The sequence below is a fragment of the Athene cunicularia genome (genome assembly GCF_003259725.1).
Source record: "Athene cunicularia isolate RWA chromosome 5 unlocalized genomic scaffold, athCun1 chr5_part1, whole genome shotgun sequence".
In the NCBI taxonomy this organism is placed as follows: domain Eukaryota; kingdom Metazoa; phylum Chordata; class Aves; order Strigiformes; family Strigidae; genus Athene; species Athene cunicularia.
Genome location: NW_020799101.1, coordinates 38,209,584 through 38,225,015, shown reverse-complemented (window position 1 = coordinate 38,225,015; position 15,432 = coordinate 38,209,584). Strand labels below are relative to the sequence as shown.

The 15,432-nt window shown below is 36.3% G+C and overlaps 1 protein-coding gene across 9 annotated transcripts in view; it reads right to left on the bottom strand.

Moving 5' to 3' along the window:
- PCNX1 (pecanex 1) overlaps positions 1-15,432 on the bottom strand; it is an 89,718-nt gene that overhangs the window by 43,859 nt on the left and 30,427 nt on the right. For 4 of the 9 annotated variants that reach the window (XM_026849050.1, XM_026849059.1, XM_026849053.1 and 1 more), the window contains 4 exons: positions 14,581-14,713; positions 9,769-9,953; positions 2,433-2,523; positions 633-690 (listed from right to left, as the gene is read on the bottom strand). In XM_026849050.1, the coding sequence (XP_026704851.1) occupies positions 633-690; positions 2,433-2,523; positions 9,769-9,953; positions 14,581-14,713 (467 nt within the window). The remainder of the gene's footprint in view (positions 1-632; positions 691-2,432; positions 2,524-9,768; positions 9,954-14,580; positions 14,714-15,432) is intronic. The other 5 variants (XM_026849055.1, XM_026849056.1, XM_026849057.1 and 2 more) reach the window with 3 other exon arrangements.

Sequence of the window (15,432 nt, the reverse complement as noted above, 5' to 3'; positions counted from 1 at the left end):
GACCATTTGCACTGTTTTCATGACACAGCAGTATAAGACTTCAGAATTAAGAGTGCAGATATGTCTGGACTTGACAACAATATAAAAGGTTTGAGATCACAAAACAAAGGAATTCTAAAGCTGTTTGCAGTATTAAATAGCATAAGCCTCTGCCTTTTTTCCCAGTCACTCCTCGCATATGAATTCAATTTTTGTACAACAGATTCCAATGACAGATTTTTTAACTCCTTTCAGGGAAATTACTCAAGCTTCTCTTGGTCAGAACACAACATTTATTCTTTCTGCTGCCTTCTAATCTTAGTAATGCATGGAACGAAAACTCTGTCCAAGTTGTCCAATCACCTCTGGAAACCTTTACAAGGTATCTCAGAACATCCAATTTCCACATGGTTTAAAAAAAATCACTATGCTTTAGATGAGAGGAAACCATTTATATTTAAAGCACTATGCAGAAAGATGAATTTGTATGTATATATAAAGACACTGCAACAATAAAGAAATACTTTACCGTCATTTAAACCCAGGCAAAAATCCTTTTTAAGAACTACCACATAGGATGATTAATCAGTGCTATAAAATTGGAAAGTCTTCTGATTTTTTGCATGCTTTAAAAATAAATAAGAAAAACTTACTAGATCATGTGGATAAAAGCGAACTGAGGTAGAACTCGATACGTGAGAGTCCGTGTCACTATAAGAACAGGGGAAAGACTTCAGATTATAAAACTATATTTTACTTCAACAGGCCCCTCTAATTTTCTAGCGTCCCAAACTAATTTTGACTCCTTGCAAATTTTATCTAAAAAAAATTTGTTTCTCCATTGATCACATACTTTAAATACAACTATCCACTTAGTCTTAAGTGCTGTAGCAAATTCTGTAGCTATAGTATGTCAGAAGACTCTTTACCCTTACCCTTGGTATAATTTTCTAAACACCTAGTCCTTAAATTGTGTAAGACGAATCATCATGATAGTTATTATTCCACTTGAAAAAAACGAAGATGTTTTATTATCTGTTACCTACTGATGGGCAAACACACATCACATCTCTACAGGAGCGCAGAGACCGCTTTGTGTTCACATACAGAGTTTTTGTTAATTCTATACTGTTTTTACCAAGGTCCAAAAACTGCCAAAAATAGCACACGCTTAACACAAGTATGCTGAGTTACTTAATCTCAAATTGCTTTTGAAAAACTTAACTTTACGTTAACTTAAACCTCTGGAAAGAAAAGCAAAATTACTTGGCGATTTCCATTCATTAGAGATGATGAGAAATTTCTCTTACTGTATGAGAGTCCATATCCAACCACTGCTTTTTCCCCCAATTTTGGATAGCTTTTGGATGTTAGTTTTCCATGTAAATCACATGGCTGTAAGACTTTTATCAAATTTATGCAACTTTCCTTCAGTGCCTTAAGATAAAAACATTCTTTGTTATCAATTTTACTTCACTGAAACTCAAGTATTCTTTAAAGCTGAGGTCAGATTATTTGAATGTGGCCATTTTGTTCCATCCACTAGCACATATAACTTCATCACAGCAGCCATCAGCAAAGCCATTGCATCTGGAACATGCAAGCAGTAGAGGCAGGCACTGGCAGCTTTGTGCAAGGAATATAGAACTTTTCATCAAAGTTCAACTCTACAAAAGGCACTTGCACACTTCCACATGAAAGATTAGAAGATGGGAGCTTTTATATTCGTTACTCCATAATTCCAATAGCTGTTCCATCTGCACGTGGAGGGAGTTCGTAGCATTCAGCATGACACAATAGCTTCAGAGCAGCTCTATGTAGTGGAGTGGATTGGGGGGGGTGGGAGTGCAGAAGGTTTTTGGTTATTTTTCTTTCTTCTGCCTCCTGTCCCTTCAGAGAAAGAAAGGGTATCCTTCCAACGGAGAGGAACTATCCCGTATGTAGCTGGCCATTTCAACTCTAAGACAAATTTAAACCTCAGGCATGTTAACACTTCCATGTATTGTTTCATGCCATCTATGAACTTGAGAATAAGTTTATCAGTTTACATTTGCTTCACAATTGGAAGTTCATTTGTAAATAAGTTAATAGCCATTATGGTCAATAGCCACCTACTGTCCCCAAACCTGGGTTAAGTCCTTTAAGAAAGACTTTCTATAAGCCAATCAAAAATGCATTTTGTCAAATTCTTGGTTTGGACATGTATTACTTAAAAAATTATTTACTTAAGCTAACAGTAGTCTTCATTTTTTGAGATGTAAGTTGAGAAGATAATTTATGCAGTTAGTGTCATCTTCTAGCAAAAATCACCTAGGGTTCAAAAGTAGAAGTATATAGATAATATTTTATAATTATTTTTTGTAGTCCATACTAAATAACCTTTTAAGATTAACATCAAAAATTTGTTTGCAGTAAGACAAGAATCATCACTCTTGACTGGCCTTCACACACACCAGATGTTGGATGCTCTTCTTGCAGCTGGCTCAAAGTTCACAAGCGACATGTCGCAGCCCCCTGTCTCGTAGAGCGTAGAACTGAACTTACCTATTAAAGAAAAGGTCAAAAGCAGGTCAAGATTTCATAATGTTTCATCCCATTGGCACTACCTTGTATTTAACTTACTAATGAGATCAAGTTAGACATCTAAATTTACATCAGTGTCAAAATATAAAATGTGATTACACATTGTGTCACCACTGCAGACAAGACGTTAGCTACTCAGTCCTCTTCCATACCATTTTATATGACATATATACAGTACACTGCAATACTGAATTAAAGAGTTTGTGTTTATAAGATGTCACCATTAACACAACAGCAGCACAACGTAAGCCTTCCCCCCCCCGCCCCCTTTTAGAATAACCAGTCAAGCAACTTGCAATGACCAGCTTCTTCAGTTCTTCCCCACCCCCAGGAGAACAATCAGTAAATCATTCCCTATGAGCATCTAAGAACCATGGCATTTAGCTAAGGCAGAGATTCCTCAAGGGTCCTGAATAAAATGCTTTTGAGAGGCACATGTCTATTTGAAAGGAAACAAAGAGTGAAAGAAGTGGCCAGAGATGCTTTGTAAGTTAAACCTCTAGAAAAACTAAAAAAGCAATGGCAGGCAGCTTTATTCTACAAGCCAGAAGCCAACACTTTAGTATAAGAACAGAAAACTGCAAACTAACTTTTCAAGCAAGCCATTTAGAGTCACCAGAACTCCATTAAACATAATTTCCTAAAGTTGTTATTAAAAACGTTTTGAATGAACAATATCAAGTTATTCCTATATATATAAATAAGAAAAAAGTAGCCTGAGATTATAACTCAAATTATAAACTACCTTGCAATATGATGTTTTTACAGTGCCCTTCTCCCACAACAGTCCGATCAGAGAGATAAGCATTATAATTTCCCCTGAAGGCTAGGTTCAATATATTTCAGCTCTGAATACAGGAAGCTGATTATGAAATTGTCATCTCATATGAAGTGTTCTGCCAACTTCTCCATCTCTTCTAGCTCAAAACTCTTCTTAAGCCATGATGCAAAGCATGCACTATTTTAAGATCTGCTTATGCAAAACAAACAAAAAAAATCCCACTTTGGAGCATCTGAAGCAAAAACTGTATACACCGCTGGACCGCAGGTCTTGCAGCTTTCTTCTTCTGTTGATACAGGGTAACAAGCAGTCCCAGGAGAAATGCCTAACAAGATCAGAGCTTCCATTCTCTTCCCTCTCTTTGAGAACATAACCTGCTTCTGATACAGTGGTTTTTTATATATTTTATTTTAAAAATCCACACTATGATCCTGCTCCAAATTCTCTTCAGATCCACAGACAATTAATTAAGTTCAATTTAAAAATGTCTGAAAGCAAGAAGGTTAAAACATCAAGCTGGATGATTAAAACCAGCAAAACTAAGGAACAATACTGGTATACTGAAAACATCTTCATAAAGCTTTCTACCCTCAGAGGGGGCACTTCAGACCAACTAGACACATACTGCAGCCATGGTAAGACCAACCGTCCTGACAAGACAATCAGCTACATAATTCAGGAGTTAAGTACAGCGTGGGTCAGAGCTCATCAATGCAACAGCGCTCTCTCAATATTTAATTACAGCCACTATACGCATTTGTAAAGAAATACAAGCAGAAAATTCACTTGTTAGGGTTTTTTCCTCAACAGTTAAAATTTAATGAAAGCTTCTGTTAAGTACCCTTTGGTTTTTAATGCACAGTGTAGTAAACAGTGTTACTGAAGTTTAAAATTTGAACTAGCACAAGACATTAGGGATCTTCCTTCCCACAAATAATCAATAAGCTTAGTTACACAGGTCTATTTCTTAACTGCATCAGTAAAAAAAATTTCAACAGCAAACGTGAAGGTATTAGATAATACACTTCAGGTTCTAGTCAGAACAAAATTATGCATAACTTATTATGGAAAAAAATGTACAGGAAACCAGTCCTTAAGAGAGACAAGGAAGTTGAGGTTAAATTCTTCATGAATTTGCACTACTGAAATGGGAGCCTGGAAACTAAACTTTCTGATTTCTAAATTAATGAAAGTCTAGTCACAGAAATTAGAATATACTACTTGCAAGATATAACTTCCCATTCTCTTGGGCTGTCGTAAAATGTCATATATAGTTTCAGAAGAAGTTTATTAACTGTTACACTCACGTGAAATGTCTGAAAAGAGCCTCAAGCTACAAAAAATATGAAGCATAAACCACTTCACATTAGAAAACATCTACAGTTCCCTCACATCCACTCACCTTTGAATCTGTCAAAATTTACTGTATTTGTATTGTTGATATAAGTACATAGATGCGGTGGGATAAAACAAATTTGCTTAATAGAGAGGTAGCATACAGACAGAACACTTCATTCCAATTGTTTAACACAAACTACTAATTGGACTCGTGCTTTGCCATACTTGCAATTTACCCCTCCCTACTTATCTAGACTTCCTACTGAAAGTTAGCTCTCTGTCAAGAAAAGCATGGCTTCTCAGTAAAACCAAGCTGCCTGCCCTCTTTCTTTTTCTTTTGTGTTTTGTTGGGAGGTTTTTTTTGTTTATTTGTTTTAAATCAAAAAGCTCTCCAGAAAAGCCTCAACTCATCCAAAACAGAAAAAAAATGACAGGACTATTCAGTGCTGTTGAGGACACAAACCTCAAGGTGTGACTGAAGAATTTAAGACCAAGCACCAAAATCCCATCAATTAAATACTTTAAACTGTGCAAGATAACAGCAGCTTCCTCTCAGCACAATCTCTAATGAAGGATTTCGGTGCTTAGAAGATTCAACATCTATGGATACACCTAGCACTTTTAGTTATCCTAGTAATTTTCTCTCCCATTCCTAGCTCTGCCACAAAATTCTCTGAAATATTTTTATAGCATCACACTGAAGAAGCTTAAATTTCTTTCTTCCTCTAAGGACAGTAGTTTCATCATTGTGAACAAATAGCAGACTTAAAAACTTATTTTACAAATCAAGAAATACAGCAAATGGCATGTTTGCCCACTAAACAGAAATGCTTGTTAACTTCTAGCCCACCCCGCAACACGAGAGCTCTGAGTTCTTAGCAAATTAAAGTCACTCAAACAACATTCTATTTGGACCAGGTTACAAAAATAACAAAACCAAGTCATGACATGGAGAGTAAAAGATGAATGCACTCCTTTGAAACAAGCTTTCTTGTTTCAAAAGACAAAAAAATTTCATCACCAAATCCAGAGATAACCACGTAACAGTTCACATTGTATGAACTGGTGTTCCCAGTTATGGGAATCGGTGAAAGCAACAGCCTGATGAGCTTACACAGATGAAACCTAGAAAACTTCAAGTCGCTCAGGACCCAACTACAATGGTACTCTGATGGTTTAAGTTACTTTCATCACATTTCCTGATTTCCAATCTAATAAATAATTACTTTGTTTCAAACTTCTCATAAACGAGTTCTGAATGTCACTAACACCTTTTGACGTGAAGTCTATACCATCATGAGATCAAGGTACATTCATCTACTACTTGACAGTATTTTTTAAACCTAGTCAGCAAAACCAAAGCCATCAGAATTTGAATACTCTGTAGCGTGCAAGGAGCTATTTCCAAACATCAAAATTTTACCTTCAGCTCCAGTATGCAGACTTACAATTTTTCAGTTAGAACAGTTCAGAAGTGGTTCATTTCTTATTTCTACATGAAGTTTGACAGAAGAGTAACTTACCTATTATTCCACAGACTACAAGAAGGATATTTTCAATAGGAACAACGGGAAGAGAATATTTATTTTCTACCTGTATCTTTGAAAATACTCCCCCATCCATCCCAAATAAATTCTATCTACTTAATTATAAAAAGGTACTGAGGAACTGATTCTAAATTGTTTTTAATCAAATAAGTAATCAGTGCATTTATTTATCTTTAGGGAAGTTTTGATCTTCAAGAGCATCCAACTCCCTTCATAGAGTACTCCAATAAATCTGAAAGATCATCACTTGCACGTGATACAACCAGAAGTCCAACATCACAGTGCAACTGTATTGTAAAGCTCCAGATGACCACTTCCCTTTAAATCACAAAAGACATATTCCTTTCAAAAAATAATTAAAAAATCATCTAGTAGAGGACAAGAGGTTGTTATTTCACTCCAGTTTCAGAAACTGGGCAACTGTTCTAGTAACTCAGTACTTGGATTCCTAACTGCTTCACAAATTGTAATATCTACAACCTTCACAGCAAGGACTGAAGAATCCCACCCATCACCTACATGTCTCAAGAATCAGACATTGGTGAGAATAAAAGGCATCAGTCCTGCCACACCGTGTTCTGAAGAATTGACTGAAGTCATAGTGCTGCATTCCATCTGTGATTTACCTCATGTTTACTGCTCCACACTAAGCTGCTTTTCCATCCTTTCAAGTTCCTTCCCCCAACCCCTCATGGAACAACATAATTGATAAAAAAATCTTTCTACTTCAAATCTGGAAGACTAAAGATAATGCCTCAAAGCATCTCTTGCCTTACTCTCAGAACAATGCCCAGTTAAAGATAGCTATAGTAACCAGACTAGATGTAGGCTAGCTATAATACAGCAAGGTTGACCCTTCATAAAATAAGCCATCAGAATCAAGATAACAGACATGAATCTTTAAAGCAAACAAACAACAACAACAAAAAAGAGTGGGCGTCTTGTTAAAAGCTTCAGCTTGACATCAATGCACAAATGGAAAAAAATGCAGAAGCAGATACTGCATTGGTACACAAAAAAAGGAGTCCTAGATGTGGGGGCTTTTAATGTAAATTAACACATACTCTGTCTTCCAAAAGAGCTGGAATATGTTAATAGAATTTCAGTTAAAAAAAAAAATCAATTCTTACATGCATTGTACAGAGACATACAACCACATCTACTGAATTTGTCACTTATATTCCAGATCCTGTAAATCAAGTTTTGTTTCCATAGCTCTTTCCCAGCCTCTATTTTCAGTATTTCTTCTGTCCTGGACAGTCACAGCGATTTCCACAGTGACAAAGAGTTGGTTATATCACCTGCATTGCTTTGATCGGCATCAGAATAACAGTTAAGGAAAAAACAAACTACTATACTCCCTCACCCCCAAACCATTCATAATCTAAAGTAACAAGGTCATCTTTCACTGTAAAGCACCTCGGGACAACAGAGAAAAACCAACAGCCTTAGAGTTAAGGGAAACAGAGCAGTCATGTTACTTCATCCCTGACTGATGATAAAACCCAAAACAAAAACACCAAACAAACCATGTACTAGTTATAAGGAAATTTTTTTTTTTTTTGTCAGGGCTGATAAAGGAATCATGCATGGGAGAGCTTGCGCCATTTTGTCAACTATTTTACCCTAACAAAAGACAGCACCTGTCACGCAAAGCTTGCTATGCTAACTGGAAAATTTGATTTCCCTAAAATAATAAAACCAGATCTTGCCTATAATAGTATCTTTCACTCATAGAAGGTTTTCGAACAGATGCTGAGAGTTTTAAATCAGGAATAGATCCCTACTGTACATCAGATTTTTAACTGAGCAGATGCTGGGAGTTTTGTGCCTCCCAAAGTCAATGTGCAGGCCCATACAACTGTAAGCACAGTACAGACAATTTCAGAAGAATTTAGCTATATACATTTTGGAAAACTCCAATACATGCTAAGTGCAACAAACATGCCTTTTAAGAGAGCCTGAATGCAATGTTGTATTTCTGAAATGATCCTCTTATATTACTATGTCGTAGTAGACAAAGTTCTTAACTCAAATTTATCTAGATTGCGTATTAAATCTTGAGTTCTATAAAACTTGATTGTATTATTTTGGGTAAGATGAACCCAGTCCTTCTAACCCAATAATGGTAGCTGTAAGATTGAATATGAACTTTAACCTTGGACTGATATAACCAGCACCCCTGAATTTCAGTTATATTCTAATATTTCTTCAAACAAGAATAGTCCAAACTAAATAAAGTAATCCATGGTTTCATGTGATAAGCTTTCATAGTTCAGAGACACATACAAGCAGTGAGACAGAAGTCTCCATTTTTCTATCTAGAAACTAGTAGAGCCACAGAATCTAAAACAAAATTATCAGGTAAGTAGACTGTGTGTATTTAGCACATCTGTCATTAGATTTTATAGAACATCTCAGAGAACATCAGGTTTATATTCTAATTTTCCTTATATTGCAGCTAGATGGTAAAAAAAAAAAAAAAAAGGCAACTTGTTAGCCAAACTCATATTTAAAGGGGTACCACAGCCTGGCAACTCCTGAAGTCTTCCCCATTAGTGGAACAAGATGACAATTCACTTATCTTTTAGTAGTGGGTTACAGTAAGATCTGAAAAAAGTGTTTTGTCAGTGCTCTAAGCTAACCTGCACTTTTAGGTTATTACAACTGACAGCTGCTCAAAATACTGTCACAAGTAACTGTCAGTTCTAAAGATGCCCATTTTAATAATTCAAGGAAGAATTCCATATTAATGCTGAAGTCATAAGTCATTCAGGCCATGTATAGATAGCTGCAAAGATTCCTGTCAGGAATTTTTCTGCCTCTGCATTACTGTGTCATGGGAGATCAGACACTAATAACCATCTCAACTTCCTTCTCCCTAGTAATTTTATTAGCTGCATAGAAGTTAACAAATAGTTGAGAATACTAAATGAAATGGACCATGAAGAACTAAAAGGCACTGTAAGGCTCCATGAAATATGACGTTTGATGTAAAATTCCAGATTTTCTTCCAATCTCAAGCTCTTAAATTAAGATGTACATAAAAAGTAAAGCACTTTCATTTACACGAGGATTTATTTTTTTGAACAGCAGCTAAGCAAGACTCATCTAAAAAAAAAGTAAGATCAAGAATTCCTAAGAACCATAACAAGTATTTTTTTCAGGAACCAGCAGATCCCCAAAGGTGGTCTCAATCTCTGCACAACTGCTGGTGACAATGGGAGAAAACTTATTACAAGTGTTACATTGTTCAAGTCATGAAAGCTCTCTCACATCATCACGTGTAGCTATGCACTCTCACACATCACTCGTATCTATGTGCTCTTAGAATGTTTCCCATCATGCATTTGTTAGAGAAAAGTGCCAGGAAAGGCGACTGTGAAAGGCACGGAATTTACGAGCACTATGGCCTTCTAAGAAACACACCTATAAGATTCAGAAACAAAGCTAAAGTTAGCTGCTTTTCACCGCATTATTACCGATATATCTGCTGTATTAAAACTTCCATGTCACCAAGGTTACATAAGGCCTGCATACCAAGTTCATCGTGCAAACTGCTACCGCCTACAGCAGATGCAGTGGCATGTGATGCTTCTAAGTGGACACTCCCATTTCTCACCAGCAAGGAGGCGCTAGCGCCGAGCACAGCTGCCTGGGAAGGGGGGCGGGACTGCACTCTGACCTGGGAGGAGCACTGCTGGCCTTGCTGACCATCTTGAAGGCTACGAGAAAACACGGATTGGGGACACATTACCAGGAAGAAGAAAAAATAGCTAGAAGTGAAGCAAAACAAGACTTTTTAGTTTAAAGAGGAAAACTTTAAAGAGTACAGCATTAAGAAGCCACTTAGTAGGGTTAAGATAACCCATGAGTTCTGGATAACAGCATATTTGGACACTAGTTTCCTCAGTATCTAGAAATACAGTTCCTGTCCCACTTCATAGAAGTAGTATTGCTTTCTAAAGTCTCACCAAGTCACCTTCAAGTATATTCTTCTAAGCCTTAATTTGTGGGTGCAAAAGCTAACTACTGGTGGTTAGTCTACAATTAGTTGGTATCACCAACATACAGTAGTGACTATTCCAGTCTTTTCACAATAGTTAGAGCCCTTTTTGTTCATTGAGATCACTTGATCAACTGTTTAGTTGGCCATTTGGGTTTTTTTGGTGACAATAACACCACCTTTCTTGCTATTAACGTACTAGAAAAGTTTTCCTAGTAGCTTTATCAGTAGCCATACGCTACCACAGACCTCCTAGATAACTGTAGTTAAATGTTTGGATTCAGTTATTTTTTTAACATATTAAGAATGCTTATAACAAATTCTTAATTGATAAAATTTTTAAGTCTGTTTTGAAATTATTTTCACAGTACAGCAAAAACTTTATTACTCAGTATTACTATCACAAAGAAATTCTCCTATACCCAGACACATACCTGCACCAAAATACAGGTTTTAAAAGTCAACTTGGGCTTCAGAGAAATTTATATGTTTACAGCCATGAGTAGACAATGCTTGAAAATGTTAGTTCTCCTCTTCACAGCCTTCTTATTCAGAAATTATTTTATAAAGCTATTTAACAAATGTAGATATTTTTAATAGCTTATTTAATATTAATCATGGTAAAGTGTCAGAACAGATGTTTGTACTTGTATATCACACCTACTTTGTGAAATTAGATTTTTAATAGCCCTTTATTTTGTGCATTTAAAGATGTTGTCACAGTCATTAACTGAGAGACATGATAAATCAAATTTTTTTAGACAAATATAAGAATTTATATTTTAAAGACTACAGAAAGTACCTTAAATACTGTTGAAAACAGTCTTTATCATCTGTTGCTTTTAACATTTCTCTGTTTACAGTGTGATGCTACTGTAAGTTGGCAAGTGAGGCAACTGAAAAAGCAAGATCTTACTAAGAGTTGAGAGCTTATATCTGATGTACTTGCTTTTAACAGTATTTTTTAGAACGTCTACTTTTCATCTTTTGTTAGAGCACCACTGGAAAACAAAATATGGATATAAGTATAAAAATAGGTGTTAAGAAAAGCTCATGCAAAATAAAGCAGACATGCACACAGCTCATGAGGTAAAAACACCAATTCATTATTTATTGTATTCTAACATATTTTAATCTGAACTATAAATTTGGCGTTTTGCTGCTGTACACAAGGCTTTCAGTGGCAACAAGAGCCCTAAAGCAGCTCACAGATGTGCCAGCCTTCATTGTCTCCCTTAAGTATTATCAGCATCACCAAAACAACGCTAAACAATACCACTTTCCCTTAGATACTAGCTACATATCAAAATGCATATACAAAGTTGCCCTTCAGTGGTTATCCATCTCCATCACAATAAAAACCAAACCAAAACACTGACATTAACAGATTACACAGATAAAGACAGATTTATTCTCTGCCTAAGTAATAATTACAAAAAATAAAATTCTGCTCAAGACAGTCACTTACTATCTTGTATCAGACACGCATGCATACAGCATTAAGTACATAGGATGCCAGTGCACACTTATGCTTGAAGTACCCAAAACATTGTTGACATTTAGGCAGGACAAAATCAGAGGTGGTTGGTTGTTTTGTGGTGGGTTTTGGCGGTTTGTTTTGTTTCCAGTTACCAGGCAACATACTCTTGTGTCTAATTTAAAATCAATACAACAGAATTTACTAGACCATGTTCTAGTATTACCAAACACACACATATATAATGCCATTGTCTCTTTTACTAAAGATTTCACAGAGGAAGTGAAGAGTAATTGCAATAATGAGAAATTTTTAAAAAATAATCAGGTTGAACTCAAGAGGTTCAAAGGGAACATCCCCACGACATCCAATTTTATGCCAGAGTTAGAAGATTAGGAGATTAAAGTTTTGCTGGCAAGAATAAGAAAGAAGTAACATCAGGGCAACTAAAGATTAGTAGATCTAATACTGTTAGAAGTTTAACATCTGAAGTCATATGGATTAACAATATCAGGAACTAGACTGAGGCAGCTGACCACTAGTATACACAAGTAATGGCAGTACAGTTGCAGTGATATTCTGAAAAGAACTTGGTGGTCACTGGCAAAAAAAAAAAAATATGTGTATTTCTTCAGATTTCTTCCTTATGCAATTTTTTTTAACCTTTCCTATGTGTTTCTAGAAGAAGAAACCCTTAAAAGTTACACTAAAATTAAACCATACAAAATAAAGTTTTTTCAGCCTATTCATCTAGAAATCAGAATGGTAATAAACACAATTTTTCAGATTCCTTCCACAGTTGGTAGTACAAATGGAATTTATGTCAAACAAATCTGAAAGCACTTCGATGTTTGGTTGAATTAAGGCAATTTAACCCCACTCCAAGGGACAGTCACTTAGCATCACAAACAATGCCTGGAGCAAAGTAACCTCACTAAGTATTCAATTCTGAACACGTTCGTAAGACAAGTGGTTTTAATAACATATGTCACTATGTCAGAAGAACAGGGTTTTGTTGGTTTTTTTTTTTTAGAGAGGAACAAATTTAGATAACTCAAAGATGCTTGGAGGAACTACAAGGGTAGAATATCTAATCCGCTTTTTTCACCATTGAACATCTTGTCTGATTAAAAAGTTACTTCTACCAACTTCTGTTTTCTCATGATGTCTCACTCAAGTCCAGCTTAAACCGTGGGAACCTTAATGACTGCACTAGCATGAGAAAATGAGGCAGCTGTCAGCCCTGGTTTAAAACAGAGTCCTTTATTTGCCCTACTTTCTACCTGTCTAAAAGAAAGAAAACTCAGTTTCCTGGCTAATGCACAGTTAAGGTGCTGATTATTCTGCACAGCCTCTTAGGAGCCAATACACAAAACTATACACCCTTCTTTTAAACAAAAATAAAGGAAAACACATACAAAAAAATACCAGAAGCAAGTGAATGTAATGGAAGAGTAAAGCAAAAGTGATCTAAGGGAATACAAAGTTTCAGTATCCCTCACTATGAAGTAAATCAGTGTTAAGTCAAACAAGCCACGTTCAGCAAGACAAAGAAGCTCAACAAAAATATTATCTGAAATTATGCGATTACTGCTACATACTGCACTAGCCACTAAAAACACATCTAACTAGTTTCAGTTCTTGATGTAGCAGACATCAATCCTTCATTCGTTAGATTTTACCTTTTTTGCAATCCTCCTGCCTGAGGAAAATTTATAAACTCAGACCTGGATTATTTCAGTGGTGCCACAAAGATAGCACAATTCCCGCCCTCATCCTCTATTATAAAGTATTTTGATTTTATTTGCTCAGTTTCTATAGCTTTTTCCACTTTAAAAAAATTACACAAGTATTCATGAAACACAAAAGCAGACTGCTCCTATTATTAAAAGGTACCTTAGCATATGAATGAAGATCGTTAAGAAAACACAACATACACAATTATTCCTGCATATTTATCACATAACTGGAGGAAGAATTAATGTGATGTGTACGGGGGAGTGTTCCTCCCTCTACAGGTAATGTTCTGCTTGCCAGATTCTCCAACACTATAGGCAGCCATGGGAATGAAAGATTTAAAAGGCAAGTTTAAAAAATTATTGTGGTTGCTGCTTCTACTGTTCAAGTAGACCAGAGCTGCTCCATGTAACATATCACTAGGCTCAATATTGTTAAGAAATGGCCCAGTAGAGGTTGGGGACTCCTGGGATACCTATATGTACTATATTTTAAGCATCACCAAGGCACGCAAAGTGCCACACAATTAGACTGAATACTGAGAAATACTGGGCATTCTGCAACAAAAGCATCACTACTACTTCATTATTTCTTTTGGTGTAAAAAGCTGCAGGATATTCATACAATGGTCTGCCTGTATTTTAGACTTAGAACCTTTGCATGTATGACTTAGCTCTTTATAATATTCTGCCATTTTGTTATTACGCTTATCTCTCACTATCTACAGACGTGAAAAGTGATTACAGTACTAGTCCCTAATGCTTAAAGACAACCAAAATGAGGAGTCACGAATAATATTTTCTTGGGTTTTTTCTCCTTGCTTGAAAGTAAAAGTTTCTAAAGTTTCAGATTAAAAAAACCACTGAGTTTAAGTTTGTTAGCATTAGTTCATTTTGTTATCAATCTGAAATCAGCTATAACATGTTAAGAGACTGGCTATCCTGATCATTTTGAAAATAGTGCCACATATACATGCACAATTCAACAAGCCCACAGTGACATGCAGTGACAGCTCAAGGAGGTTATGGTGGGGAAGGAAGTAAAAAGTGCTTTTCTGGCAACACTGGTGGGTGTGGGGAGAAGTGGTCTGCTGCATGCATGCTAAATATGGTGGAACATTTAGATACCCTACCTGAGGGGTGATCCGATGAGCAATGTAGGAGGGGTAGGGTTACTCCCTGCATTGTGCCGGCGTCGTACTGCCTGACGCCTAAATGTGCTGCGTTCACGACGAAATGTGACAGTCTCCTCGCTGGCTTGTGCTGCTGCATCAAGACAGACTTTAGGTCAAATAAGAACCCATCCTAGTTACGTACACAGTAACTTAAGACTCCTTTCTTCCCCCTGACCCTCCCCAAGTTAATGAACTTGACTTGCAACAACAAAGTAGCTTATGCACTGACTGTTTAAATAACCTGCCTCAATAAAGGATCACAACACACAATTATTAAGTAAAAATTTGGGTGATTGGGTGTTTGGGGGGGTGGAGCATGTGTGTTCTTGAATATACCTTTGATTTTTTTAACCCCGAGATCCAAATAGCCAGGTTGCAAATAGTTGGATATCCCAAATCTCTTCCATTTACACAGGGCAGGAAGAGACAAGACTGATTCTCATTTAATAGATAAGTAAATGAGAAGCCTAAAAGACTATCTAGAAGAGCTGTCTGCTACTCCTCACCATAATACTCCCTTCTCAATTTTATAGATTTTGCCAAACAGGTAGGATTGAGGTTAACCTCATCACACCTCCTCAGGGGAAATAACAGAGTTGTTTTTTAATTTTTCCTCATAAGCACCAAAGGTTATATGTTGCTCATTTTAGGCTCGTTACACTATGATTTGAAGAAGCAGGGAGTTAAGATTAAGTGAGAGAATAACTTCTTTGTGAGGACTGGTGGTTTTGTTATTTCAACTCCACAAACCAAACCAACCAAACAAAAGGTTTGGTCCACTTATAAAGCAACAAACCCTGTAAAAACAGT